The 27,935-nt window shown below is 45.8% G+C and overlaps 1 protein-coding gene across 1 annotated transcript in view; it reads left to right on the plus strand.

The window, feature by feature from the left end:
• The window catches only part of GOSR1 (golgi SNAP receptor complex member 1), a 47,545-nt gene that overhangs the window by 12,255 nt on the left and 7,355 nt on the right, over positions 1-27,935 (plus strand). The window contains exon 7 of the mRNA XM_055001850.1: positions 22,703-22,732. Within this exon, the coding sequence (XP_054857825.1) occupies positions 22,703-22,732 (30 nt within the window). The remainder of the gene's footprint in view (positions 1-22,702; positions 22,733-27,935) is intronic.

Genomic DNA, 27,935 nt, shown 5'->3' on the forward strand with positions numbered 1-27,935 from the left:
CTTACATACTTCCACATCTCTAATTGCCGTTGATCCTTGCCCTCCTGTAATGTGTTGCAGGAATTTTCTTACAAAAAGAATTCAAAAGCAATTGAAAGCAGCACCCTTTATTAAGACCAACTGCAATATCATTTGCTGCATTGTGATGCTGTCATCGGTGTTGCTCTTCTGATGCTTTGACATAATGTGTCCACAATTCAAACACTTGAAATTGCTAAGTAGCATTACTGCTAGTGTACACCCCGTGCCAAGGTAAATCCAGTTCTGCATTGAAAATTCTGTACATATGTTCATATTTTGGCTGATTTAAACTGTTTGTGCCTGTCCTGAGAGCTTTTGGCAGCATAAAGCCACCTCCATAGCCAAAGGAATCCTTATTTAGTCTCGCCTCTAGCGACTGAGATTTTGGCAGCTAGTCTGCCCTGAGGGCTAGAGACTTTAAAAAAGTAAAAGCAGAATTCTGCACCCAGTATCTTGCTTAGCATTTTTGGGGTGAAGAATCATGGCACCTTTACTGCTCTGTCTGATGGTTTCATGCCTGTTACGAAGAGCACGGAGGGGCCCTCCTCCAAACTATATCAGGGTTTAACTACAGAGTCTACTCTAAATTTGCAGGACAACTTTAATCTGTAACTTCTGTATAAAAAAATAAAGATGGAGCATGCTCATTGCCCTCAATAAAAAAGAGAAGGATGGGGGAAATGGCCTGTCCAGGCCTTTAAAAGCATACAGTATGCTGGAGGGGAAAGGTCTGGATTAAGAGAAGTGACATTCCCAATTGTTTGCCATCTCCCCTCCCCCACAACCCACTATTATTCACTGGCCCCCAGCTTCACACCTTATAAAAGATAGAATGATCCCACACCGATCAGTTGCGCAGCGTAATGGGGCCAGGAGACTAAAAGGCCCACATTTCTATACATTCAGGTGATTCTTTAGGTACCTTGGAAATAGTTTATGAGAACATCAGTAGAGCTCTACTTAATCAGACCAGTGGTCCATATTGCTCCACCATCCTTTTTCATACAGTTGCCAACCAGTTGCCCTGGAGGGCCAAACTAAGACGGCATAGAGGCTAAGGCCTTCCTGGGATGCTACCTCCCAGCTCTGGTGTTCAGAGATTTGCAGCCTCAGAATATGAAAGTTCCCTTTAGTCACCATGGCTAGTAGCCACTGATAGACCTTATCCTTCATAAATCTGACTAGCCCCCTTTAATGCTATCTGTTCTTATAACCATCACTATGTCCACTGGCAGGGAGTTCCACAGTTTAACTGTTCATTTGGGCATAGCGTTAAAGGGGGCTAGTCAGATTTATGAAGGATAAGGTCTATCAGTGGCTACTAGCCATGGTGACTAAAGGGAACTTTTTTCATAAATCTGTTGCCCATCAACTTCATCGGATGCCACCAAGTGCTAGTAATATGTGAGAGGGAGAAAAAGCACTCTCTATCAACTTTTTATACAACTCTATCATGCCTCCCCTTATAATGGGAAAAGATACCACACCAGGTGACCCAGCAAGGCTTCATCCTTGTTTGTTAACTTCCAGGAGCTATGGAAACGTGAGGGTAGTTGAATATCAACTGTAGAGAAAAAGTAAAATGTAGGAGGCTGTGTGTGTGGAATTGACTCATTTAAACAGCTTATAGTGTCCTAACAGGATAAATTTTAAGGTTGAGGTTTTCTCCCCACCTCCTCACATACCTGGCCAAGATGCTCTAAGCAGTTACTACTTGGAAGCTGAAAATATTGGTGTGGGCCAGGTTAATTAAGATCATAGGAAAAGTGCTCTATCTGCCCCTAAGTAATTGCATAGAGATTCTTTGAAAAAGGAGGCAGAGCCCCTAACAGCATATTTTAGGGTTGAACATTGTGTGTATATGAAATTGGACCAGGAAATGCATGCTAAAAGAAACCCAGATTTGTCCTTCGCCTCTTTCCCCACCCAGTGTTCCATATGGCGCAGGGAGGAAGTAAACAACAACAAAAAGCCCTTTCATGTGTTGAACTGCTCTGATTCAGGGCCAGGTGAGCCATTTTCTGCTCTCCTATCCTTGAGCAGCCATCGGTCCAAATGTGAAGAATATGGAGAAGCTCTAGAATGCTGAGATTCTGGGTGAGGTGAACAGAAAGGAGCTCAGCAGTGTTGTGGGTGCAAGATTTCCAAGTGTTTGTCGCTCAGCCTTGTCTTCTGCAGGTTTTCATCACAATCCCCTGAGAGCTTCTCCGGGGCAGGTTCTACCAGAATGAATAGGGAGCTACTCCTGTGTAACTCCCGTTTATTATGGTGCAGTCTTTACAGGGGGTATTCCTTGTAGACCATGCCTCTTGGGCATAATTTGGAGAATGCACCATTCTCTCATTTACAGTCCAGCACCTGTCAGACAAGGCTGTGTCTGATTTATCTTCAAGTAGGGTAGCATAAGGCTTTAATTATAAAAGCTTGGCTTTCCGTTACTAAAAACAGTGGCTATCAATCACTGTTCTCACCCAATATACTTTTGATTGAAAGCTAAGAGAGTGGGCTTCCAGTACTTGCTGGCACTTGCTCGGTTCGCTTTGGAGAAGATAAGCCCCCCTTTATTTTAAGGTTGATGGAGCACACACAAGTTTTCTCCTTGACAATGATTGGCATGGGATGTCATTTGTCAGAGTGGGTCCATGTTTGTGTGTGAATGAGACAGAGAGAGAGAGCACTTTCTAAAGCCTTTGTGTTTTGCTAGAAAGAGTTCTCTCTGATCAGGGAAAGGAACGTGGTTTAGTGGGACAGCACCTGTTTTTCATGCTGAAGGTCGGTCTGTCGCATTTTTATACTCCCAGGAGCTCAAGATAGCATACCTGTCATTTTGTTCTCATGCCAACCCTGTGAGGTGGGGCTTTCTGGTGAACAATAATTTACTGGAGGTCATCCAGGGAGCTTTATGGCTAAGTGGAGATTTGAACTTGGGTCCTTGTCTGACACTCTTAACTGTTATAACACATTGGCTTTCTCGGGTGGAAAGACCTAAGGTAGCAGGCGTTGGGGAAGACCTTGTGTTACCTGGAGATCTGGAAAAGATCACGAGTCCAGTAGCACCTATAAGACTAACAAAATGTTGTGAGCCACAGCTCACTTCTTCAGATACCTGGACTCTTGCTCTTTTCTACTAACCATCCTGCATGGCTAGTTGCCAACCTGGTTTGCACTTTAAAGGTTCTGGTGCTGTTTGAAATATTTTGGGGGATCTTGGCTTCATGCAGTATCTATGCTGGGCTTTCTTATGAAAGTTCGTGACATTCAGGGGTTGCATTCTTATTGTTTCAGTTGTGGGGCTGGGTGGCTTTGCTAGCAAACATCTGGTATTCACACCAGATTTCCTTTCCGAGGGTTGAAGCGCAAGGGGCAGGTGGTCTTGAATGGAAGAGGGCAGGACAAAATTAAGGAAAGGCTCCCAGTGTCTCACCTAAAAGGGAAATTGATCACAATTTTAGAGTTTCTTTGGGGACACCTTTGCATTTGCTTGTGCCATCTTTTAAATTAAAAGCTGCTGATGTTTTGAAGCCACAAGCAAATTTTAGTTGATCAAACCGAGATCTGTCTCTCGTTAGAATTGGGAGAAGAAAATGCCCTCTCAAAGACGTTAACAAAGATGTTTGGCGTCAAAAGTAGAAAAACTCAAAGATGTTGTGTAGAACGTACCTGGCTTTCTGGTTGATACGGGGAGAACTGTAGGGTGGATCTGTCTGCTGTGTGTGTGGGAGGGGTGGCAAACCTGGGTCAGACTCTCCGGCCTTTTCATTCTTTTATGACCCCAAATCCATTTTGTCATTTTTATTTCATATCTCTAGTTCATTCTTTGGTTGTTTTGTGCTCAGGATCTTTTCAAGTTGCTTTTTTCTCTTTGTCTGGTAACCGGGAGGGCCCTACCCTTTGTTGACCTAGTGTTCACATAACCCATATGGATAGCTTGGCAATCCTCCCTCCTCCTTTGACACCTGAGAAAGTCTGGATGTCTGTCCATTGAATCCATGTTTACCTATGAGATCAGCTGTTTTAGCCCATGCCACACCCGCTGTTGTTTGCACTGCCAAAAGGAAAACCTGCTTGCCGGTTTGGCCTCTGTGCCAATTTGAAGAAGTTTATTCTGTTTGGGATAATTACCTTATTTCCAAATACATGGAGATGTTTATAACTGAGACACAGGTATGAGAAGTAGTGTGACATAGTAGTTAGGGTGGAGGATTGGGAAGACTCAGGTTCAAATCTTTACTCAGCCATGAAGCGCATTGAGTGATTTGGGCAAATCGATCTCGGGCCAGTCTACCCCACAGGGTGGTTGTGAGGATAAAATGAAGGAAGGTCAGGATAATCATATAAAAGAAGGAGGGATGCTCTAATGGCTTTGGGGGTGATGAGACAGGTTGTCCTCATTAGCTGAATGGGTTGGTTTGCCCATAATTAGCTTTGTTGGAGGCTCTTACGTTGGCAGGGTGGGTTGATAGCTGATAGAGGGAGGTTGTGAAAATTGTGTCCAACCAGTATAAGGAGATGTTGCAGAAAGTCCATGATTCAGTGAGATTGATGACTTTCATGCTGTGAAGTATGGAATTGGGGCAGCCACAAGTGTCAGCTATGGTGCACAGTGCGGACAATGCAAGCAAATGGCAGCTGTCTGTTCTGCTAAAGATGACCCCGAGAGTTCAGCCCAGTAGCTTCCTGCCTGTTAGGTAAAGAAGGATCTAAGAGGGAGGGGCTCTTGTCACTTCCTTGCTGGGGCCACATCTGTGCATGTTAGGAATGTTAGCAGCCACCGATTAGCATTACATTCCAGACAAAGAGAAGCTGCTCTTCATGCAAAGAACTCAGGGCAGGTCTGGGCTGGCTTTATTCTTTTCTGACTATCATTCCTTTTCCGACTAACTATCATTCCTCCAGGGGCCTAACAATGTGTATTAAATTGGCCAAGTCAGGCTCTGAAATAGTATCATGGCCCCCTTAGTCCTGGATTCTTTGCAAGAACCCCAACTAATCTACAGGCACTTCTTCTGCCTTGTGGGTGTCAAAATCCTGGGCTGCAGCAGTGGCCACTGGTTTAGAGGGCTATTAGAAGGCCGTGAAGGAGGAGATATCTGTTGACAGCTGAATAGCAGCTCCATGCCCAGAGGGGGAAGCTTTTGCCCTCATGCTGTCCTTATGAGCACCCATAAGCAAAAGACCACCTCAGATGGACCTTTGCTGTGATCCAGTAACGTGTGTCTCACCTTTTTTTTTATTCTAGGGACCTCCGTGTGGGTATGTGCAATAGAGGACGCATGGTTTTAGTCTGCCTGTGTCATCTTCTCACGGCCCTGTCCACCTCAGCTGTTAATACTCTTTCAGGCAAAGGAAGTAAATAATTCATGCATTATGTGCTTCTTCTCCCCCCCCCACCCCCAATCTGTAATGAGGCTTTCCATCAAACAGGACTTGGTAATGAATGGACAAGCTGCTCATTCTGCAAAGCGCTGGGCTAAGAGGAAAAAAAGGGCTTGTCAGCTCAGCACTTGTGTTTTTGGAGAGCAGGAATCCCTGACAAGTTCCAAAGCTTAGTGATGGATGGCAGGGTTGGAGGAGGAGGAGACTTCTTAAATGAAAAACAGACTGAATGCGATTGTGCCACAGAGGGGGAGACAGTTTCAAGTTCCCAAATGAGAACCTCCATGTCCAGAGGCAGCAACAGCGGCAGGACGACAGCACAGGAAGGGTTTTGTGTCCTGCTTCTGGCCTCTTTGGAGTTATCCTCCTGAGTCACAGGAAACAGCGCTGAGCGAGAGGGACTTTTGAGCTGATCATGTGCTGCAATGGAGGGGGCTGCAGAGGCCCAGTTCTCAGCAGGTGGCCTAGGTGACAGACAGATCACGCTTGCCGGTTCTCTGACAAATAAATTGATGGATTTCCCTCCTACTTTCTATATCTAATATATTTATATCCCACCTTTCCCCAAAGTGCCCAAGGTAGCTTATCAGAAATTGGCCAGTAGGTAAATTACAAACAAGTCTTCCTAAGTTTCTAGCTCACAAGTGTTTTTGCTAGACCACCAGTTGCGCTTGCTTATGTTTAGAATATGTTACAAGCCACTGCCACTGGTGTGTCTCGCCCCATAGTGTTAGGTGTTTGTGCCCTAAAAGGTGAAAACAGGAATGGGGGGGGGGCGGAGTTTAGTGTATCCTCTCCCTACATGATCACCTGGAGATTAGTCTTCCTCACCATTGGTGAGTGGTGACTTATAAGCCTGACTAAAGGCAGTTTCCTGTTGGTTCACACACACTATTGTTTACTCAGTGAGTAACTAAATTGGAGTTTTCTGTCAGTGGATGCAGCGACATCCATGAGCATAGATGGCTTTAAAAGGGGATTAAATGGATTCATGAGGAGAGGTCCGTTGGTAATACAAGCCATGGTGAGTAAATGGAAGCTCCATATTCAAAGGCAGCACACCTGTATGCCCCATGTATTGGTTCTCTAGGGCAGCTGTTTGGCCATTGTGTGAAATGGGATGCTGGGCTAAATGGACCACTGGCCTGATCCTGCAGGGTGGTTTTTATGTCCTGTAGTCCTTCAACAAAAATCTGGTTCACAGTGCAGAAGAATGAGGTGTCAGAGCCCTGATGTGGGAGAATGGACTGTAATATTTTGGAATGCAGGAGGTATATTCCAGCTTAGTATCTTCCTTTCTGATTACAAAAAAGAACCTCCCTGCAAATAGAAGATTAGCCCAGCAGGGGCAAATGTTCTGCTGCCTCTCTTTGATTGGTACACTGGTTTTATACCTGCAGGGAGTTTTTACCAACTCATTTTCCTGCATATGTGTACCAGGTTTCAGAGTTCATGTTGTGGAAATGATAGTAGGCTAAAGGATCAAGATTTGAGTCCGTAGCTCATTAAAGACCAACAAGATTTCCAGAGTACAAGCTTTCAAGAGTCAAGTTCCCTTCGTCAGATACGAAGGCTTAACTCTTGAAAGTTTTTAGCCTGAGATCTTATATTTATTTATTTAATTAATTAATTAATTTCTAGCCCACCCTCTCTGCAAGCAGGCTCAGGGTGGGTTACAACAAAAATAAACACATGCATAACAATAAAATCACAAATCTAACAATACAGCACTTCAACAATTCAGCTGCTCAAGGGGTGAAAGTGTGGGTTGATATCCTGTGGCTGCTCATATGTGGAGAGCAAATGACCATATAAGCCCCCTCACAGGTGGGAGGCTGGCAGGGAGACTCATTTGATGGATTTAATGTTGGCCTCAACCAAATGCCTGGTGGAACATCTGTCTTGCAGGCCCGCCAAAAAGATGGAAGATCTTGGCGGGCCTGAGTGTCTTCTGACAGAGAGTTCCACCAGGTTGGGGCCATTAAGGTGCTACAGGACCTAAATCTTGCTTTTCTGCTGCAGATCAACACAGCTACCTGCCAGGAACTGTTGTTATGTAAGCAGGGTATGTTTGTGTGTGAGTGAGAGAGAGACAGAGACAGAACCCTGAATAGCTAATAAAACATTTTTTCCTCCTTTTCTGTGGTGGAAGTTCCAAGGGGGAGACCAGCTGTCATGGGCGTCATTATTACTGTGTATAAATAACTTCAGTGAAAGCAGGTGAAAGTCACTTGCTCACTTCAGTGTTTTAAAGAGGGCTCACCTTGTGCTTCATTAGCACTTATCCCCAGCCATTCTTCTAACGCTTGTGAACATGCGTTTAGTCTGCAATAACTAGAGCTTTGCATCGAAGTATTAGCAGGACAGTGGTTACTGGTTACCAAGAATATACTTTTGCTAGCACTGTAGCCATTGAAATTGGTTATGCTTTGTGATGGTGAGATTTTGCAGTTCCCTTATACAGCTAAAGGCAGGGCGGGATGGAGGGGGACAAACGCTGCTGTTGCATTTCTCTCTTCTCTTTTGACTTAAAAGTTCCCATTTCGATGTTGCTTCTTCTTGGTGTACCTTGAACCCATGAATCTATTTCTTGCCATTTTTCTGTTTCATTGTGCTGAATTTTTCCAATTAAAATTTAAGCAGTTTTAAAAATTCCTTTTGTATCAATTGTGTATAAATGATGTAAAAAAGAGGCTAACCAGGAAAATCAGCCAGAAAAATGAATGGAGATGATGACAAAAAGAAATGAAAAGAAGCATATTTGCGCTTCTCTGGTAGGAGCCTGGAGGTCTATGAGTAGCAGATCATATTTGGATGATTTGAAGGGGGAGGGGGAGATGGTCTTAAGACACATGCAGCTTCCTTGCCCAAAGCCTGAGCTAAGCAGGGTCGGGCCTGGTTAGTACTTGGATGGGAGACCGTCTGGGAATACCGGGTGCTATAGGCCTTTTCAAATCCAATCCCCAGCAGTTCAGATTAATTGGCTTTGGGGAGTGGGACTGAGGAAATGTCCATACTGGGGAAGCCATTTGAAGTCCAGGGCTAAGTTGGCAATTTACGTGCCTCAGCAAAATAAAAATGGGGAAGGAGCATGGTGTGATATTCATGGTGCAGATTTACAAGGAAGTAGTTGCTCTGTTCTAATTTGAATGCACGTAGCACCAAACAGTGTAAAGATGGGCAGGTCTTCAAACAAACCCAGAGCCCCTAATTCTAAGACGTGTTTTTGTGAGGAAAGAAAACAGCTGTGCAAGCCTTCTGTTGAAAACTTGCTTTCTGGAGAATTAAGGCTTTGATAAAATAATGAGCAATTCTGTGTTCATAACAGGAGGATTACTGTGGATCTTCTTAGTGCCGTTAGTTCTCAGGTCTGTCTGTGGATACCTGGCTCCGTTTTGGCCAGTCATTAAATAACCAGGGCATCGTTACACCTTTGGGTTTCTCTTCCCAACACATACTGCATCATACATCATACCAGCGCTGCACCAAAAGCTGGCTGCAGCTTGCTGTGGAGTTCTTGCTTGCCAGATTGCAATGCAAGCTATTAAAAACAAAGATAAAATCCATCTTGGCAGTTTATTCTACCCAATTAGTAAGACTGCGTATAAAGTTGTCTGATACATGCGAGTGCATCTGTTCCCTTCCAGATGGCTGGGTTACTTTTTAAACACAGGGGTTGGGATGCAAAAACAGCATCTAAAACACTGGTGTTTTTAATGTTCCAGTGGCTTAAATGTAAATAAACTTGCTCTTTAAAGAAAAGCCAGCTTTGGAGAATAACAAGGGCTGTGGTTGGACCTGCTACAGATGCTAGTGGCATTTGTATTTGTTTATTTGAAATATTCATATGCTGCCTTTTTACGTCCAAGGAAAGCAGCTAACAAACCTTAAAATACACACAAAAAACATTTTAAATATCATAAAAATACCATAAAAACAGCAGCTTAAAAAATTAGCCTCTAAAAGCATGGCCAAAGGTTGTGCTTGAAGTGATGGAGAGGGGGTGACTTTCCAGGTTTCGCCATTGTCCTTCCTTGCCCTTTCATAGGAGGTTTCCTTTTTAATGCAGATGTTAAGGCCATAACTATTAGAACCTCAAGATTTAGGAAGAAGATAAAGAGAAATGGTAGCAAATTGTGTCAAGCATCCCCTCAGCCTCATGATTTGCATGATAGGTATACATTAGCCGTTACTTATTCACACACACAGACACACACACACAACTGTCATAGGTATTTGATTTTAATCATATACACGCAAGTTATACATGTGTAGGGGTGTGTACTCAAAAAAGATTTGAATTTCCCACTTCGGGTTTACCCGAAGCAGGAAAATTCGAACTAACCCGAATCCCGAAGTGGCAGGCCGCTTCGGGATTTGGGTGTTTAAACTGCTTGGATATGCTCTGTAAAGATTCGGGAATCTTTACGGAGCACACCAAAGCTCAAAGCAGCTTGCAAGTGGCAAGAAAAGTGTTGCTTTCAACTGGCTTCCCACACCACTGCCTTTTTTACCTGAGGAAGGGGATGTAGTGAGTCACTACAACCATCTCCTCCCCCCTCCCATTGGGTAAAAACAGGTGGGAAGCTCAATGCAGCACTTTTCTTGCCATTTGCTAACAGCAAGAAAAGTGCTGTGGCTGCTGACCAAAGCTTTCCGAAATCCTCTGAAGCTTTTGGAAAGTCTTGCTTCGGTATTTCTGAATCGGCTCAGCAATGCTTGGGCCGATTACGAAATACCGAATTTACTCGAATCAGAAACCTGAAGCGTACCTTTAATGTATGAACTTCAATGCAGTTTATTGGTGTTGTGGAAAAATACAGATTTCCTTTACCTTTGACAACCAATTAAAAGTAGTTTTTAATTGCTAGAAAAGACTAAGTATAATCTGTTAATCTATCTTGTACTAGCTTCAAAGCTTTATAAGAATCTTAACCTGTGCAGATGTGCAATTGTATCATAAGCTGACTTTTACAAAACATCACATGATTAAAATTCAGGCCAATCATATTTTTATATCATGGTCACATGTAAAAGATTTTAGAGATGTCTTTATAGATAACAAATACCATTCTGTATAAAATAGCGTCACCAAGATAAGAAACTAGGTTTTTGACAAAGGATGTATCACACAGAAGATTTTAAGTAAGAAATGTATGTGTCTGTTTATGAAATTCCAGTGCATTTCAAAGTAGACTAAGTATGATTTGATTTTAAATCATTCATAATTATGATTGATAAATGCCAAGAAATATAATTTTATTGCATGCATTTGCTCATCTCTAGTTGGATTTAGTTTAATATGCATTTATATTCTAGTATCTTGCTTAATTAGAAGGATTAGGGTTTATTTCAATAAAGAATGAAGATTTAAACTCTAAACAAAATTCTGCGTATCTTGATGGGAAATAGTTAAACAACAACAATAATAACAACATTCGATTTATATACCACCCTTCAGGATGACTGAACACCCACTCAGAGTGGTTTACAAACTATGCCATCATCCCCGCAACAAAACACCCTGTGAGGTGGGTGGGGCTGAGAGAGCTGGAAGCTGTGACTGGCCCAAGGTCTCCCAGCTGGCTTCAAGTGAAAGAGTGAAGAATCAAACCCGGTTCTCCAGATTAGAGTCCCGCGCTCTTAACCACTACACCAAACTGGCTCGCCAGAAGAACCCACTTACAAAAAATTTGCACCGAGAAGCAAGTCCTCAAAAAGAGATCCTTGTTTTCAGACCTTCTTTGAAGCTCTGATGCTGTCTAGGTTTTGAGAAATAAATTTTGCAAACCAGACCGTTCAGAAGCTCTAATGAGATATGGATAAATCTCTGCTTTCTTTTAGAATTTTAGGAGCCGCTTATACATTATTTCATTCATTCTTTTAAAAAATCGCTCCAGGGTTAGTGTGGCAGGCACTAGCCATTTGGTGTTGTCTAAACATGTGACTGAAACATGTGACCCCCCCTCCCCCGAGTTGGACATTGGAGGGGGTTCAGTACCGTGTTTATGTTCAAAGTAGTGGGAGCACATCCAAACGTGCGCCATCACTTTGCAGATTCCCCGTCTCCCATAAACGAATGTTACTCAGTTGAACGCGGGCTGTATCCAGCCAGGGATCATGGCAGCCAGATTCAAGTACGTCACCCTGCACGCCAGTGTGGCAAATTGCCTGTAGACTTGAGTTTCAGCTTGTTGTGGATAAACAGTTTCATCTGTAGGTGTGGAGCCTAACCTCACAGGCGGTCCCCCAGCCTCTGCAAAGTGGTGGCCGCTCCAAGATTCAGAAGATTTTAAAAATTGATTTTTCCATGAAACGCCAGACTATGTTATTGGGAATAATACCAGATAACGTTGACAGAACATTACATGAACTATTTCAATATTCGCTGATGGCGGCAAGAGTGGTCATGGCGAGTAAATGGAAAGGAGACTACCCAACCAAGGATAATCAGTTATATAAAGATAATTGGTAGAGTAGACTGTATGGTAGATAATACTGAAATACTGGCAAAGAGTCAACATAGTTATTAAGTAAAATATAAATAAAAGGTAATGATAAATATAGGGAAAATAAGGATTTTTTCAATTTTTAAGATGAGTAGAAATATGTTAGAATCTTCAATAGTATTTTATCTTAATACTCTTAAAGGTTGTGACAATTAGTTACATTATGTAATAAGCATTGTTACTGTTAATAATTGTTATTGTTAAGAAAAGGAAAGGATAAAATGGAGCAATAACGAAATAATGAGTTCTTTATTCTATTTTTTATTACTAAAATAACTAGTGGAAATAAGTTTGAAGTTTGCATGTGTTGTTTATTGGGAAAAATATATACAAAGTAGGCTTAATTATTCCAATTACTATTCTAATATCTATAAATGTTACAACTTTTGTACTCTGTATTTTAACAATCCTTGTAGCACATGGCTTTTTTCCCTTTTTTTTGGTATACTCCCTTTTTATTTTAATAAAATTAAATACATTTTTAAAAAGAAAAAAGAAAAGTGGCAGCTGCTCCGTGCAACCTGAAGGCATGATCACAAATTGGAACAGGCCCCAGGGTGTTGGAAAGGCCATCTTCTCTTTATCTTGGGCTCGCAGTAGCACCTGCCAGTAGTTCTTGGTCATGTCCAGCATAGAGAGGTATCACGGAGTTGGAAGGGGCCATGCAGACCTTCTAGTCCAACCCCCTTTCCAATGCAGGATGAGCCTTCCCCAGACACTCCAGCACGTGGGGAACCTGGAGCATTGAATTGGGATATCCTGCAGCCTCTAAATTCCAAACACATGCATAAGGATCCATCGAGCTTGGATACCACGACACTCAGGCTCCGCCACAGGCTTATAAAGGGCTCGACTACCCCCGTTTGCAGCATAGCTTCCAGTCCTTCCACACAAGCTGCCAGGCTTTCCTAGGTAGTGGCGTCGGAGGCTCTCCCGCTACTTTCCCTGGCCCCATGTCAATCGTGTGTTCCAGGAGAGTTGTCCTCTGTGGCCATGAGGAAAACAGCTTCCTATGTCGTTCCAGCATGTTTTGCCGCTCTTTGCACTGTCCTTGAGTCGGATCCTCCTGATCCACCTTCAGCAGCCCTGTCTCTCCATACTTACATGCGGGACTTCCTGGTATTTGGGTAACTCAGTAGCCCCCACTATTAGAGTGATGAACTTCTTCCAGCCCTTTAGCAAATCGATATGAAGCCATTTGGTTTGGGCTCATGTGCGCCTCACCCTAATGGCATAAATATCCCCCCAGCGCCCTACCACAGGGGACAGACCCACCCACAGATCCCCGCCTCTCTGAACTAAGATATGAGCCCACACCAGAACCCGTGCCCCTTTGTCCAACTCCCTTGCCCATGCCTTTTGGTTGTGCTGCTGCTCTTGGACAGCTCAGGCGTGCACCGAATGCTGTTGGGCCATTCCTGGGCCAGCTGCAGTCTTGCCTGAAGTTCCTGCAGACATCAGATAATTCCTGTGTCTGTTTCTGTCTTTCTTTGCTTGTATTGAGATTCTAGTGTGCTTTAGCAATTGTTTTTCCTAATTTCAAAATAAATCACCCCCCCCCAATAAAGGAAGCAATGGTATATATTGAATAAGAGAGCTTTCCTTCTTAACTGCATATCTTTTTTTGTGTTCAGATCAAAACTCCCTCACAGTTTTCAGTAAAGCAAATTCTCTAGCGCTTAGCAGCGCAGGCTGTGAAAAACATATGGGGAGGGGAGGCTTGCATAGTCCATTAGTGAATTACCGGAATTTGCTCTGACAGATGTGGTTGGTGGAAATGACTTACATTAATGCCCATTCTGTTTTGAAATTCATTTAGCCCCTTCCTTTAGGGAATCTGCTGCATTCATGTGGGAGGGTCAGTCTTTCCAAGAACTGGCTTTCGTACAAAGAGAAAGAGTTCAGTTGTCAGCACTGGGTCCGTTGGCAGTGGAGCATATGGAGGGGTGGCGGTGTCAGGATTGGAGTGCTGGGGTGGAGTCAGAGGAGGGTAGCACAGGCCCTTGTAGGATTTCATCCAAACTGAGGAACTCCTTGTAAGAATTACGGTAATAATGATCCCAGTGGTCAGCTGGGCAGGCAAAGTATTTGGGAATGCAGTGAGCAGGGAGAGTGAGATGGCGTCGGCCTAGAGAGAAGCCTAGAACTAAATAGGGAATCACATAAATAAGAGTAGATCAGATATGCTCCATCTCCCTTCATTTCTTATCATTGCTTTTCATTAGCAGAGGACAAACAGTCTAATATTTTTCTTTTTCTATGTGGTCAAGGGTCCAGCTATTAACTCTCTGGTAGGACAGCCCTTCAGAAGCACAGAGGCAGTGCTTGCAAATTGAGAGCCACCCTTTGGCTCATACCTAGTTTTCCCATATCTTCTCCTGCTTCTTTCCCTAGTGGACTCGAACTGCTAACCAGGCTTCCCATGTTAACTGGGCTTTGAAGTGGATTTGTCTTTTGAGGGAGATTCTCTTTCTCCGAGCCCAGCAATAGCACGTGCCTGTGCATCTTAAACGGTTGCAGCGGCTGGCCATTGTGTCCTATCCTCGTTGTGCTTATCCATGCAGATTGTTATCTCTGAGTGGCTTGAAATTTTTATTGTATGAAGCAAAATCATCTTGCAAGCTTGTGCTTTGGCTGGAGATCTGTACTTCTCTCCGTCTGCTCTGCAAATGGAAGCATTCAGTCCTAGACACGTCAGTTTCATCTCAAGTCGTTTCTCTCGCAAATGATCATAATACTCTCATGCAGGGGTCATTTCGTAGAAAAGCAGGAACTCATTAGCATAACTCATTAGCATATGCCACACCCCTTGATCGGGCCAAAATGGCCAGGATTCGGCTGCTGCCAGACAGGGAGTGTTCCCCCACCTGGCAGTGGCCTGATCAGGGCTGTTTTGCCCCCAAAACAGGCTCAAAATGGCCATTTTGGGCATGTTTTGGCCTGGATCAGGCCCAAAATTGCCCAGATTGGGTAGGTGCAGGGCAGGGGAGGGGTCCCCCACCAGGCACCAACCCAATCCTGGCGGTTTTGGTCCTGATCCCAGCCGAAAAGGGCCCCAACTGGCCAAAAATGGCCATTTGGGCCACATTTGTGCCCGGATCATGGCCGAAACAGCCTGGACCAGATCAGTGCTGGGCAAGGGAGGGTTCCCCCACCTGGCACCGACCGGATCCCGGCAGTTCTGGCCCCGATCCCGGCAGAAAATGGCCCAAAAGGCTGAAAGTGGCCCTTTTGGGCCAGGATCAGGTCTGAAAAGGACCGGATCTGGTCGGAGCTGAGTGGGGGAACCCTCCCCTGCCCAGCACTGACCTGGTCCAGGCTGTTTTGGCCCAGATCTGGGCCCAGAAGTGCCAAAAATTGCCATTTCGGGCCCATTTGAGCCCAAATCAGGGCCTAAGAGGCCAAGATTGGGTTGGTGCTGGGCGGGGGAGGCGTTCCCCACCCAGCACTGACATGATCTGGGCCCCTTTGGCCCCAATCCGGGCCAAGATGGGCCAAAAATGGCCATTTTGACTAGTTTCGGCCAGGATCGGGGCTGAAACGGCTGGGACCAGGTCGGCGCTGGGCGGGGGAGGCTCCCCCCACCCGGCACTGACGCCATTCCGGCCCCGATCCCAGCTGAAACAGGTCCAAAATGGCTGAAAACATCCATTTTAGGCTTGTTGCGGCCCAGATTGGGCCCGAAATGGCTGGGATCGGGTCAGTGCCAGTCCCCTGGCTGGCACTGATCTGATCCGGGTCGTTTTGGCCCCAATCGAGGCCTAAACGACCCAAAATGTTTTAAAGTCAGGTGGGCGGGGCCATCTGACTTGGGGGAACCACCAGACAGTTCCGGTGCATTCCACCTCGAAATGAGCCCTGCTCTCATGGAATTCTGGTTCTGCTTTCGTGTGGGGGTGAAGGAAAAAATCTAACAAGTGGCTCTGATACCTCTTTAAAGCAGCAAGACTCCAAATCCTCTTTTTGGCAGGGGCAGGAGGAGACTAGAAATCACCTGGAAGTCATTTATTAACTCAGGAGATAAATGTAAAATGTTGCACAAGGTATAGAGCAAACTGAAACTAGATCAGGTAGTTTACCTCACGGCATTTTTAGTCATGCTTTCTTGCTAATCACATTGGCCTCCACATGTCATGTACCTCTTTATCAGCCAAACTTAGTCATCATAAAAGAGGGGGTGGGTTGTTTACAGCCACGTTTGGTCCAAAAGTGAAACCTAAGATCACAGTCCACATAAGGACTGTGCAATGAAATATAAGAGTCTGCCAGCTCTTGGAGGGGCGGAGGAACACCCAGCCTGAAGAAGAGTTCTGGGAAACTCAAAAGCATGCACACTGCTGTGTCATTGGGTTGGCCCTAAGAAAAAGTGTTACATTAATTGGGCTTTTCATTTTTGACTGGCTGCCTGGGAACCTTGTGCCCAGCCAACAGTGACAGGATGGAATGGGGACCAGTCAGTGACTGTGAAAATGCAATGGAAAAGGAAAAAACAACCTTGAACTCTCAGGAAGCTGCCTTATACTGAACGAGACAATCAGTTCATCCAGATCAGGATTATCTACTCAGATTGAAAGTGGCTCTCTAGTGTCTCAGATAGAGGTCTTTCACATCACCTACTGCCTGGTCCTTTTAACTGGAGGTGCTGAGGATTGAACCTGGAAACTTCTGCATGCCAAGCACGTGCTCTAACACTGAGCCACGGCCCTGGATCTTGTTCATTGCCCTGAGCTCCCTGTAAGAAAGTGTGATTAAAAACGTAATAGATGTTTTGGGATAGGGATGGATTCTTTCAGTGCTGACAGTAGGAGTATACAGCTGGTGGCCTGGAAGCTCAGGCAGGACAGACCACAAGCATTGTCCCTATTCTCAAGGGCTCATCTCTTATATGCACCGCTGTTGCTTTTTTTTGCATGAACACAGGCCAAGAGTTGTTGAACACCCTCCCTCGCCAATACAAAGAAGTAGCAGAGACTTTATCGATTTTTTTCCCCACTAGGGTGCTTATGGTGGTGCTGTATGTATCTCCCCCTCCTATTTTCTACAACAACCCTACAAGGTAGGTCAGCCTGAGTGGCAGGCCTAAGGTGAAATGAGCCTTTTGTGGTTGAGAGCAGATTTTACCATGGGTCTCCCCTGCCCTCATCCAGCATGCTGACCATTGCACCATGCTGGGTCACAGCTCTGTTTCGGGCTCTTTTTAAGCTCCTTCCATGTCAACTTGCTTTATAAGAGCGCAACACCATTCTGTCCTTCAGGATGGGTTTGCATATGGACATGCATGTTCAAAGGGGCACTGAAGGGCATACTGGCCTAGGCTACAGAAACCGTGGAAGAAGTTCATAGCGGATGATGGCAGAAGAGTCCTTGACGGGAGGGGCGCAATTCTTCCTTAGGGGCCCACAATTGTGAGGTCATCAAAAGTGGCCTTGGTGCAGATTTCAGTGGTCAAAGGGGGTGGTGTTCAATTTTAATGGCACCTGGGCTGTGGCCCTCCATCCCCCAAAGAGCTTGCCAGTGGAGCTCCCTGATGGCTTTCAAAGGACCTTTGGGAGTATATCGTATGGGCTGTTTATGGGTTAAGTTTTTAATCTGTGTGTGCGTGTGTGTGAGTGAGAGAGAGAATTTTGTAACAGTTTAATTGCCATTTATTGGTATAAATTAGACAGCTATGAGCAGTTCTGAGAGCATTGTTTGGCCATAGGAAATGGTATAAATTTAATAAATGCAAGTTCAGAAGACTAGAGAGTGCGAAGGAGAAAAGCTCTTGGGGGCATTGGAGCTGATTGGAAGGAGGAAGGAGCGGGCGAGGAAAAGGAGTTGGCGAGCTTATGCAGAGTAGAAAGAGAGGGCGCCTTGGTTTGGCCACAGTTCCTAATGGGCTTGCTTTCCTTTAAGCTTCTTTTCTTCTGGCACTGTGGCCCGGGGCTCATACATTCAGGAATTGCCTAATGCAAGCTGCTTGGCAGAATCCAGGTTGGCAATCAATCTTTCCGTTGGAGGAATGACAGGATAAAATTGCAAGCTTAATAAACGAGCCTTGGCTTCAAAGGAGTGAAAGAAGGAAGTGCTGTGTTGGTCACTTCACTTTGGATGTGTCTTTGTTCCTCTTCATTTTTATTTAAATTCCAACTTTTTATGAATAACGTTGCAAGAGGAAGAAGAGGAGAATGTTGTGTGAAATGGGATGCTGGACGAGATGGACCACTGGTCTGATCCAGCAGCACTCTTCATAGGTTCTTAAGGAAACTGGGCATGTGCAAATGCAAAAGAAGAAAGCGGACAGGAAGAAAATTGGTTCATTTGAAATGTGGTGCTGGAGGAGAGTTTTGCAGATACCGTGGATGGCCAAAAAGACAAATAAGTGGGTACTAGATCAAATTGAACCTGAATTCTCCCTTGAAGCTAAAATGACAAAACTGAAGCTATCGTGCTTTGGTCACATCATGAGAAGACAAGACTCTGAAAATGTCAATAATGGTAGGAAAAGTGGAAGGCAATAGGAAAAGAGGAAGACCCAAAATGAGATGGCTTGACTCAATAAGAAAAGCCATGTCCTCCAGTTTGCAGGATCTGAGCAAGTCTGTTAATGATAGGACATTTTGGAAGTCTTTCATTCATAGGGTGGCCATAGGTCAGTGGTGACTTGATGGCACGTAACACACACACACCTGTCCACAGCATGCTGCCCGTTCTGTGTCTCAGCCCAATAGGAGTGTTGGATACATGCCCTACATTTTTCTCAGTGAAAACAAATGCAAAGAATTAATCAATTTCTCTGCCATCTCCCCATGTCCATTTTTGTTGTTGGGGTTCCTGTTCGATTCCTTTGTTTATGCTGTTGGCACAGAAGTGATTTTAAAACTGTGTATAGGAAAGTTCTGGTGCAAGGAAATGTAGGTGTGGACATGCCATATTCAGTGACAATAGATTTGAGTGCCAGAGTTGTGATGGTGGACTGTTCTTGTGGGCTTCATAGAGACACCAAGTGGCCACCTCTGACAACAGAATGCTGAACTTAGAGCCAAAACACACAAGAAGAAATACCCAGGTTCAGCACGTGTTCTCTTACCTCAAGGTTTGCCTGCTGACACCTCTCCCAAGTTGGGTCACCACGTCTCCGAAAGGGCGTCATTGAAGTGGGAAAGGTGCAGAAAAGAACAACTCCAATGATGAAGGGAACGTTCTTTGTACAAGGAAAGGCTTAAGAGTTCATATCTTCTTAGGTTAGAATAGATATGACTAAAAGGGGGGGGGGAATATGATAGAGGTATACAGAGCTATGGCTAGAGAAAGTGGATAGAGATTTCCACCACCACCCTTCTTGAAACTTGATAACGTCCAGTGCAATCAGTTGGCAGAAGGTTCAGAATGGACAGGAAAGCAACTGCAAATTTAATATATAAGGAGAACAAACACCAGTGTGGTGTAGTGATTAAAATGTCAGACTAGGATCTGGGAGGCCCAGGTTTGAATCCCCACTCTGCCCTGGGAGCTCGCTGGGTGACCTTGGGCCCTCTCAGCCTATCTTGCAGAATTGTTCTGAGGATGAAACGGAGGCAAAGAGAATGATATAAGCTGCTTTGGGTCCCCATTGGGGAGAAGGGTGTATTATAAACAAAATAAATAAAAATAAATATAGCACATAATTAGCGAATGGAATTTAGTGATCTCTGCTACGTTAGGTAATGGTAAGGTACAGTTGGAACAAATACATCAAAGGAGGCTTATCAACAGTTACTAACCTTGAGAACTAAACGGAGCCTCCATGTGGAGATGCAGTGTACCTCTGAAAAGCCAGGTGCCTTGATGTTGTGCTTGTGAACTCACGGAATCATCCGGTTGGCTAGTGCTGGAGACAAAATGCAGGACCAGCTGGACCTTCAGCTTGGGTGTCACAGATCCTTAACAAGGGGCAGCTCTTGATTTACTGGCATTTTAAAAACCTGGCTGCTGTTTCCATTCATGTTCTCTCCACCACCACTCTTTGCCAGCTCTACTGGAGCAACTTGGATGTTACATATTCTGCCCAGGCTGTAATATTGAGCCTCATCTCTTGATTAAATAATGAAAACGGACTAAAAAGCATCTACAGGGAGAAGCAGCCCTCTCTTGCTCTCACCAAAGAAGTGGATGGGGCTTAGCATCACTGCCAGAAAGCTTTCATGATTAGAAAACGGCAGAAGCCTGAAAGGCATGCTTGGTGCCTCCAAGCAGTTCCACTTCCATGCAGCAGTTACAGTCGCCTTAAGCCTGTCCAGGGCTGATTTTAACCACCCAGGCACCTACTTGGGGTACCGCAATACTCCCCTTTCCTGGCAAGGGTGCTGAGGCACCCTGGGGTTTGCCTTGCTTCATGGAAGGAGGTGTGGCTCGTGCCTACCATCTTCTCCCAGGCTTACGCTGCAAGGAGCAGCAGCAAAGTACCTTGAGCCAGTCCCAGCCTCCTCGTTCATGTTTAACAAAACGGGGAGAGGGGGCCTGCAATGCCAGGTGATGCTTGATGCTCGAGGCCATTTGCAAGTAGGTCTATAAAAGTTACGAGCCTGTCGGCCTCTTGTTAACCCGCTGTCCACTCCTGACTGTGCTCTTCATTTCTGGCACGTCAACAGCATGAAATGAAAAAGAAACCTGCCCTTTTGCAATTTCACCTGCCCCGTTGCCTGAAAAGTGATCCCTGCTGCAGGCAGGAGGCAGCTCAGGTTTTTCCTGGCTCAGTTACCTTCTTTTTCCTTTGTCAAACATCTGCAGTTTGCCAGAAAAGAAAAGCCATCTCATTCTCTTGATTTTTAAGTGCATACATTTCTCGTTTTCTTTCTCTCTCTCTCAACATAAGACAGGAATTGAATACATTTAAAAACCTAGCAAGTGCCTCCTCCCACACCTCTTGCCAGACTAACCATCCCCCTTAACAGGCAGCCCTGGTTTTCTGTTCCGAATGAAGATGTTTGGGTCCATCTCCAGGCCAGCATTTCCCAAATTCAGATTGCTGAGGCACTCATCATCATATACCCCCCAAAGGATTAGTTCTCAAGTAATAATTCTCCACTCACGGAGGAGTCCAGCCACGATAGCCTCTCCGTTGGAAGAGGCAAGCTCAGAACAGCAATTCATGCAGCGATGCAAGTGGCAGTCTCCACTGTGATTATTTAATGACCGATTTGCTTATTGCATTTATCTAATTTCACGCTCAGTGGCATACAGTCTGGAAGCTGGCTGGGCAGTCTAGCGAAACTCTGCTGGGTGCACTAGAGATTACTGTGAGGGTGGAGCACTTTGGATTTCCTTCAGAGCAGTAGGACAGCAAATATTCTGATCAAAGATTGTAAGGTCACCTAACCTGTGCATGTAGGCCAAAGAAGCCAAGCGGGTAGGTAGCGAGTTCCAGGTCTGGACAGGATTGAGAGGCAATTCCCAAACATAGATTGGGGGGTGGGTGGGCTGTTTATTCCTATTCTGGAGGAGGAAGAAAAAACACCCGCAGCAGAATTGTACCCTAGACACAGCAGCTTGAGAGTGAGGGATAAATGATCCACAGAAAGATATGGCAACCTTGGGGAGAGATCACGTGAGCGAGGGTCAGGAATGGCGAGCACAGATTTAGATGGCTGCCCCAACAAAAGCACTTTTAGGTAGCCGGGGTCAGCAGGAACCAGGAAATGGAGCCAGCCACGGCCACAGGAAGGCCTAGGAGCAGCATTGGAAGTGGCCCCCTGTCCCCCCTCAACCAGGCCATGCAAACACAACCTTGGTAAGGCTTGAAGCCGCAGCTCTGTTGCCTGCTATAATAGCGTTGTAATGCAAGAAGGGAGGGAGTAGCCCCCTTTTAAAACTGTGTCTGTCATCCTGTTTTGATGTAATGGCCAAATTCTAGTGGGTTTAGGGGATCAAATTCAAACAGGTTTAATGATAGTGCGTGTCTGCTTGCCTGCCTCCCCCAACATGCATACAAAGCTGTTCTCATCAAAGATGCTTAGAGTTTTGTAGCCTTCTCTTCCGTGCAGTTTTGTTTTCCTCTGTGCTTATGAAATTAAGCGAAGGGGGTTATCTTGTGCTGGCATCTGCTCTAAGGAAATATGTGAAAAACCATGTAAAAGTTTTGTTGCCTTGGGGCCATTCTGCAAGACACGTGGTGTGCATTTGGGGTAAACTTTCAGATGAACAGATCCTTGCTTTGCAAATAAGAGCCAGAATCCTTCCCTGATCTCAAGGGAGTGTTACTGCTGAATTTGGGGAGGAGAATGGTAATGGCATCCCTTCGGCCCTTCTATGCCGTGATGGTTTCATCTGCGGTTGGTTTTTGCTCTCCAGGTTAAACTAGCAATCAGTCCATGTTTCTGCATGAGCATAGGAGTTGCCAGATGCAATAAAATAGAACCTAAGTCAGAAGGAACTATAGTGGCTGCCTTTGCAGAAGGCCTAGGCCAGGCAGGTAATGAGACTGGAGAACAGATAGGGACGCTCGAAAGGTCCAGCACTGGGAGGGCCTTTAGAAAGCCAAGGAGGCATATAGACACCGAGGGGGCCAGTGGGCTGCCTGCGTGGATATGATGGTGCCGGAACTGAGGAGGCAAATATCACTGTTTATTCCTGGAGCAGTCAAAAGCCCCCGTGTCGGATCTCAGCCACTCTTGACACTAGCAGGACGCGGTCTGTGGATCCATCCTGTGGGTTCTGCCTGTTCTGAGAAGAAACCTGGTGAGATGCACCAGCTCATGAGTTCAGAGCAGTCCCCGGGCCTGCTCCAAAAACTGCGTTTCTCACTCAAGTTTTTCCCTTTTCTTTTTTATTGCTTTCAGCTCCGACCGGCTGATAGAAGAGACAATAAGGTAGGAACCATTTTGCTCAACGTGTTGCTAACCTCATTTGTTTTACTGCTGTGCATGTGGGATCAGACTCTGTGGGGCTGCCCCCTCCCGGCATTGAGATGTGGGAAAACCTCCTGTGAGTGTGTATTTGTGCAGAAATAAGAGCCAAGTTAGCAGTGTAAGTTGTGATGAAGGGCTGTTTGGTGGCAGCCGTGGCAGTATAAGTGGTCCTTAGGACAGTCTCCTTAAAAGCAGACCTTTTTCGAGATGTCTAGGTAGATGTTTTTATTTGGTGCAGGAGCAAGATTAGATAACCCTTGGACAGAGCTCATCCTGACATATTATAGGGCAGAAGCAGATAGCAAACAACAAGTTAGCCTGAGCAAATGCCTCTCTTTGCTGGCATGTCTTAGTTCAGGGGTGGGCAAATTGCGGCCCGCGGGCCACATGCAGCCTGCTACAGAGCCACATGCGGCCCGCCAAGCCAGTCACCTACTGGGCACCTGGCACCGAAAGAGCAACACTCTGCAGCTTTTCTCCCTCACACAATAAATAAATTGAATAAAACTACCACTATTTTATTTAATTTATATTTATTGATTTTTATGATATAATTTATACCTTTTCTGAAATGCAAAGTTAACTAATGAATGCAATCATTTTAAAAGGTGCGGCCCTCCGCTAACCTCCGCTCCCACAAAGTGGCCCCCGAGCCAAAACAATTGCCCACCCCTGTCTTAGTTGATAGCGTCAAATGGGGTTCGGCACTTACAAACATGGTCTTGAGTCTTTTGTTTCAGGACTCCCCCTACCTGCTCCATCCTTCTGCCCGCATGTGTGGCAGTCCCATGCCTATCAGCAGAGCAAGAAGAACGGAGCCACCTCAAGCAAAGTAAACATGTATTTGTGGTGGGGCTCCCCAGATACACACAGAAAAGGGGGGTGGGGAATAGAGAAAGAGACAGAAGGGAATAACACTTAGAAGATAATGCGCAGTGCTGGAAAGAGAGGATAAAACACAGAGAAGATGACTGGGGTGGGGAGGAGGAGAGTTCTGCTGCACCCGAGCTTTTCATTGCCTCAGCCAGTCTGTGGTCCTGGTTACAGGATCCTGGATGTTTCTCCAGTGTGTAGTGGAGAGGATCCAAGTGAAAATCCTTTTATTTGTATGGCAAATAAGGTTCTGCCTTCCCAGTAGCCGAGCCTACTTTCCTGAAGCGCAGGGTGGGTGCCTGAGGAAGCGCCTGCAGGTACTGTGGCATCCACGGGTAACACATTGTGGAACCCTGTCTCAACAGTTTTGGTATCCTGGAGTGAGGGGGTGGAGTTAGGCTCAGGGGTGCCTGCGGTGAAGTGTGCATCCCCAGTCTCAACGCCCCCCCCCCCCCGGGATCCTGTAAGGTGTTGCGACTGCTTTGGAGCTATAAGCCGGGGCTGGGAAGAGAGGCAGGGGTTACAACAGGAAAAAGTGCTTCCTCTGATCTAATTGATCACACACACCCTGAGATCCTTTAAGTCTGAAAGGGGCTTGGCCTCTAGCAGCTCATAGGGTTGAGTTTGAGGTGGGAGGGCCATGCATAACAACCCACCCCTCCAACCCAACTGTTTTATGGCACATTAAGAGAATATCCCCACCTTGTATCCTCACCTCCACGTTTTCCTGATGTCTTGTTGCTTTGTTAATTCACATTATTATTTTATTTAAGATTTCCTTTGGGCTTTAAGTGCTGTGCAGCTTAAAGGCGCTTCAGGGATTAATAAATCTGCTCTGTGTGTGGCAAAGGCACAGGGCTGGGGAGTGGGGCATTTCTGTAGGCACCTTTGAACTCTTTTTATGGGTTCTCAATCCTTTGGTCACAGGCCCTGTGTCATGGCCTGCTGGTTTCTGCTGCTTTATTTCCTGATGCAGAACTCCAGTCAGCGACAGGGCAGGTGCCTTAATTTATATTACCTGGTTTCCAACGTTGTCTAAACAAAGCACCCTTGAGCAATGGATGCCTGTTTTTGTGTGTTCTCCCCCCCCCCCAATCCTCTCCCTAGTTCCACTTTCCACACCATAACTGCAAACATTTGTGTATGTGATTAATTGGCAGTTGCGCTGCTACTGCCGCTTTGGGGAATTTACCTCTGAGAAAATCACCCACTTAATGAGTTACCCTGCCCGGCATCACCCAGTTGGAGCACATGGGGATTCTGCAGGATTTGAGCTGTGCCGAGTCACAGGGCCTTGGGTGAGAGAAATGCAACAGGCTCTGTTGGCTTCCTGGTTGAGCTCTCTTCCAGGTTGAGGGCTTTTCCAAAGATCCTTAATGACACTTTGTACAAGGTTTTGTCCAACTGTCTGCGTAATATGCTGAACAGTCTCGGGCCATGAAGACCCGAGTCAGGATTCCCATTCAGAGAAGTGGACAGAACAGCTAGATGCCAGCCGCTCTCTCTCTCTGCCTCCCGAGAAGGCATCCTTCCTGCCTCTGGTGGCTGGGATGGAGCTCCACCCCCCACCTACATTTGGAGCTGGGCAGGAAGGAGAGCCGCTTTGGAGGTGCTCTGGGCATCTCTAAAATACAGTGCCAAGGTGAGACAATTCCCTGTCCTGAGCTCCAAGGTCAGTAGGGATGGGACTTCTCTACATCCCTCTGTTCATGAAGGACAATTACAAGTTAGACACATGCTGCTCCTCCTCCTGTTCTAGAGAAGGTGATAGAGGATCATCTCGGGCCTGACACTGAACTTCAGAGGAGATCCAGTTGCCTCCACGTGTTCAGTGTCAGAGAGATGGGCAGTATTGTGGCAACCAAAATTGCTAGCTAGCCGCTGATGCCAACCATCATCTACGGGCCCTGCCTTTCCTTGCAACAACCTGCTAATTGCAAAAACAATAGGAGCCATTGGATTTAAGCATTGTGGAAGCAGGTAAGCATCAAACGGAAGTCTCCCAGGCAGCACCTCCAAAATCCTGGGGACTTGTCCTGGGGACTGAGATCTCTGCATGTGGCAACAGTATTTGGAAACCTCAAGTTTCTTATCTGGAACCATGAATTCTGCCCTTCAGCTCATTTAGTAATCTCCTTTTCATCCATTTACTTTATTTATTTACTTCATTTATATTCTACCTTTCTCTCCAACATGGTTTACATGATTCTCATCTCTGCCATTTTAGCCCTACAAGAACCCTTTGAGATAGGTTAGGCTGAGGCTGTGTGACTGCTTGGCCCAAGGTCACCCAGCAAGCTTCCCTGGCGTCGTGGGCATTTGCCTTTGGGTTAAATTCTAGTTGGCCACTACACCACCTGGGCCCTGCTTCAGGGTTTGTCACTTTTCCTCCCAAGCATCAATCAGCTGATCATTCCTTTCCTTTCCGTTGCTGTTCATTCAGCCCAGTGGTCTCTTGAACAGAACAGCCGATAATTTTCATTTCAAGCATCATTCAAGGTGTCAAGTAATCATGAGAGACTGTAAAACCTCTCCTTTTTTGCTGATTTGCAGCAAGTTGCCCAAATGTAAAATCCTTCACTGATTGCGTTTTGTGTGCTGGAGGCAATTGGGCCACACAACATGTACTTGGAGAGGAGATTCCATCTGGCCTGAAAATGACTCGCTGTGTCTTTAAAATGTATTCCCCCCCCCCAGCTCTGACACGTCTGTCCTTTCTGTCCTGCTTCCCTTCAGACACATATACCCCATAAGTGTTAGTGTAGGTTGCTTGAATGTAATGCATCCTTCTGTTTCCTTTGGTCAAAAAATCCAAGTTTCTGCTTCAGGACGCTGGGTGGCATTCTCCACCTCCTACCCACCAAGCAGGGATACATACCAGTCCCTGTGGGAGTTCACAAAATTCACCCAGGATGGTCAGCAATCAGATGCAAATGTTGACTTTCTCCAAACTTCAGATCTTCAGCGTAGTTACAGCGGGGTAATAACATAACATAACATTCGATTTATATACCGCCCTTCAGGACAACTTAATGCCCACTCAGAGCGGTTTACAAAGTGTTATTATTACCCCACAACAATCACCCTGTGAGGTGGGTGGGGCTGAGAGAGCTCCAGAGAACTGTGACTGGCCCAAGGTCACCCAGCTGGCTTCAGGTGGAGGAGTGGGGAATCAAACCCGGCTCTCCAGATTAGAGTCCCGTGCTCTTAACCGCTACACCAAACAGGCTCTCAATCAATCTCATTAGCCTGTTCCGATCAGAAGGGGGTTCATCATCACACCTGAGCAGATTACTGAAGCAGAAGCTTTTTTTGTAGGCAGGATGGTGGGTTTTGTTACGGTGAGGGCAGAGGGAAACATTTTCTTCCCTGTCCTGCACCTCTTCCCTCTGTTTTCTAGACCTTTGATGGAAAGCCCATCTCTTCCATCCGTCTCTCAACAAGGTGCCAACTCTAAACCAGATCTTTGGGCAGGGAGCTTTTCCTCCCAGATTTTGGAAGCAAGGGGCGTTATTTGCTATCTCCTGCAAAAGCACCTTGTTTGTCCCCCTGCCTTCGCTATGTCAGCTTTCCTTGAAATGAAGCGAAACAAGCGGCAGACTCCACTTCAGGCGCTGCATAAATGAAGCGACGCTTTCAGTGTCTTCCTGCTTATTCTCCAGCTCCTTCAGAGCGTTATGATGGGGAAGCGGGGAGAAATACACACAAAAGCTATTTATCATTTGCTTGTGTTTTATTTCTGTTCCTGTCCTGGAAAAGGGGGGCGTTTTTCAGCCGGTCAGGCTGCATTAAGCCAGACTGTCCCAACAGGCAGGGAAGGAAATGGAGTGTGCAGCTTCTTTCAGAAGATTCAGCTGGAGGACTCAGCTTGGGCAGCTGACTGGAGCTTCTCTGCCTTTTGCTCACCACAAATGCAAGTGCACACAGACACACAAGACTAAAAGACGGACAGTGGAGAGGAGGGGTTCCCTACCCACCCAGATTCTCCCCAGGGATGAAGGTTAGTTTCTCTTCTCCCACACCTTTCCTAGAAAAGACAGGGTCCATTGACCTCTTCAGACCTCCATTGATTTGGTAACATCAGTTGCATTTTGAAGCAGGAAGGAGCAGCCAGATCACAAATTGTCTGGCTTCTCTTGAGGGGGGGGGGATCACACACACACACCCCAGAACGAAGGTGGCCCAAAATTCAGTGCTCAGCAGAGACCAAAGAGCTACTTCGAAGCATCATGTGTGGGAGGGCTCATATTTCAGTCATCTTTTCCTCAAACAGCAGGCAGACCATCTCAAA

Source organism: Eublepharis macularius, chromosome 17 (genome assembly GCF_028583425.1).
Source record: "Eublepharis macularius isolate TG4126 chromosome 17, MPM_Emac_v1.0, whole genome shotgun sequence".
NCBI classification, from domain to species: Eukaryota; Metazoa; Chordata; class Lepidosauria; order Squamata; family Eublepharidae; genus Eublepharis; species Eublepharis macularius.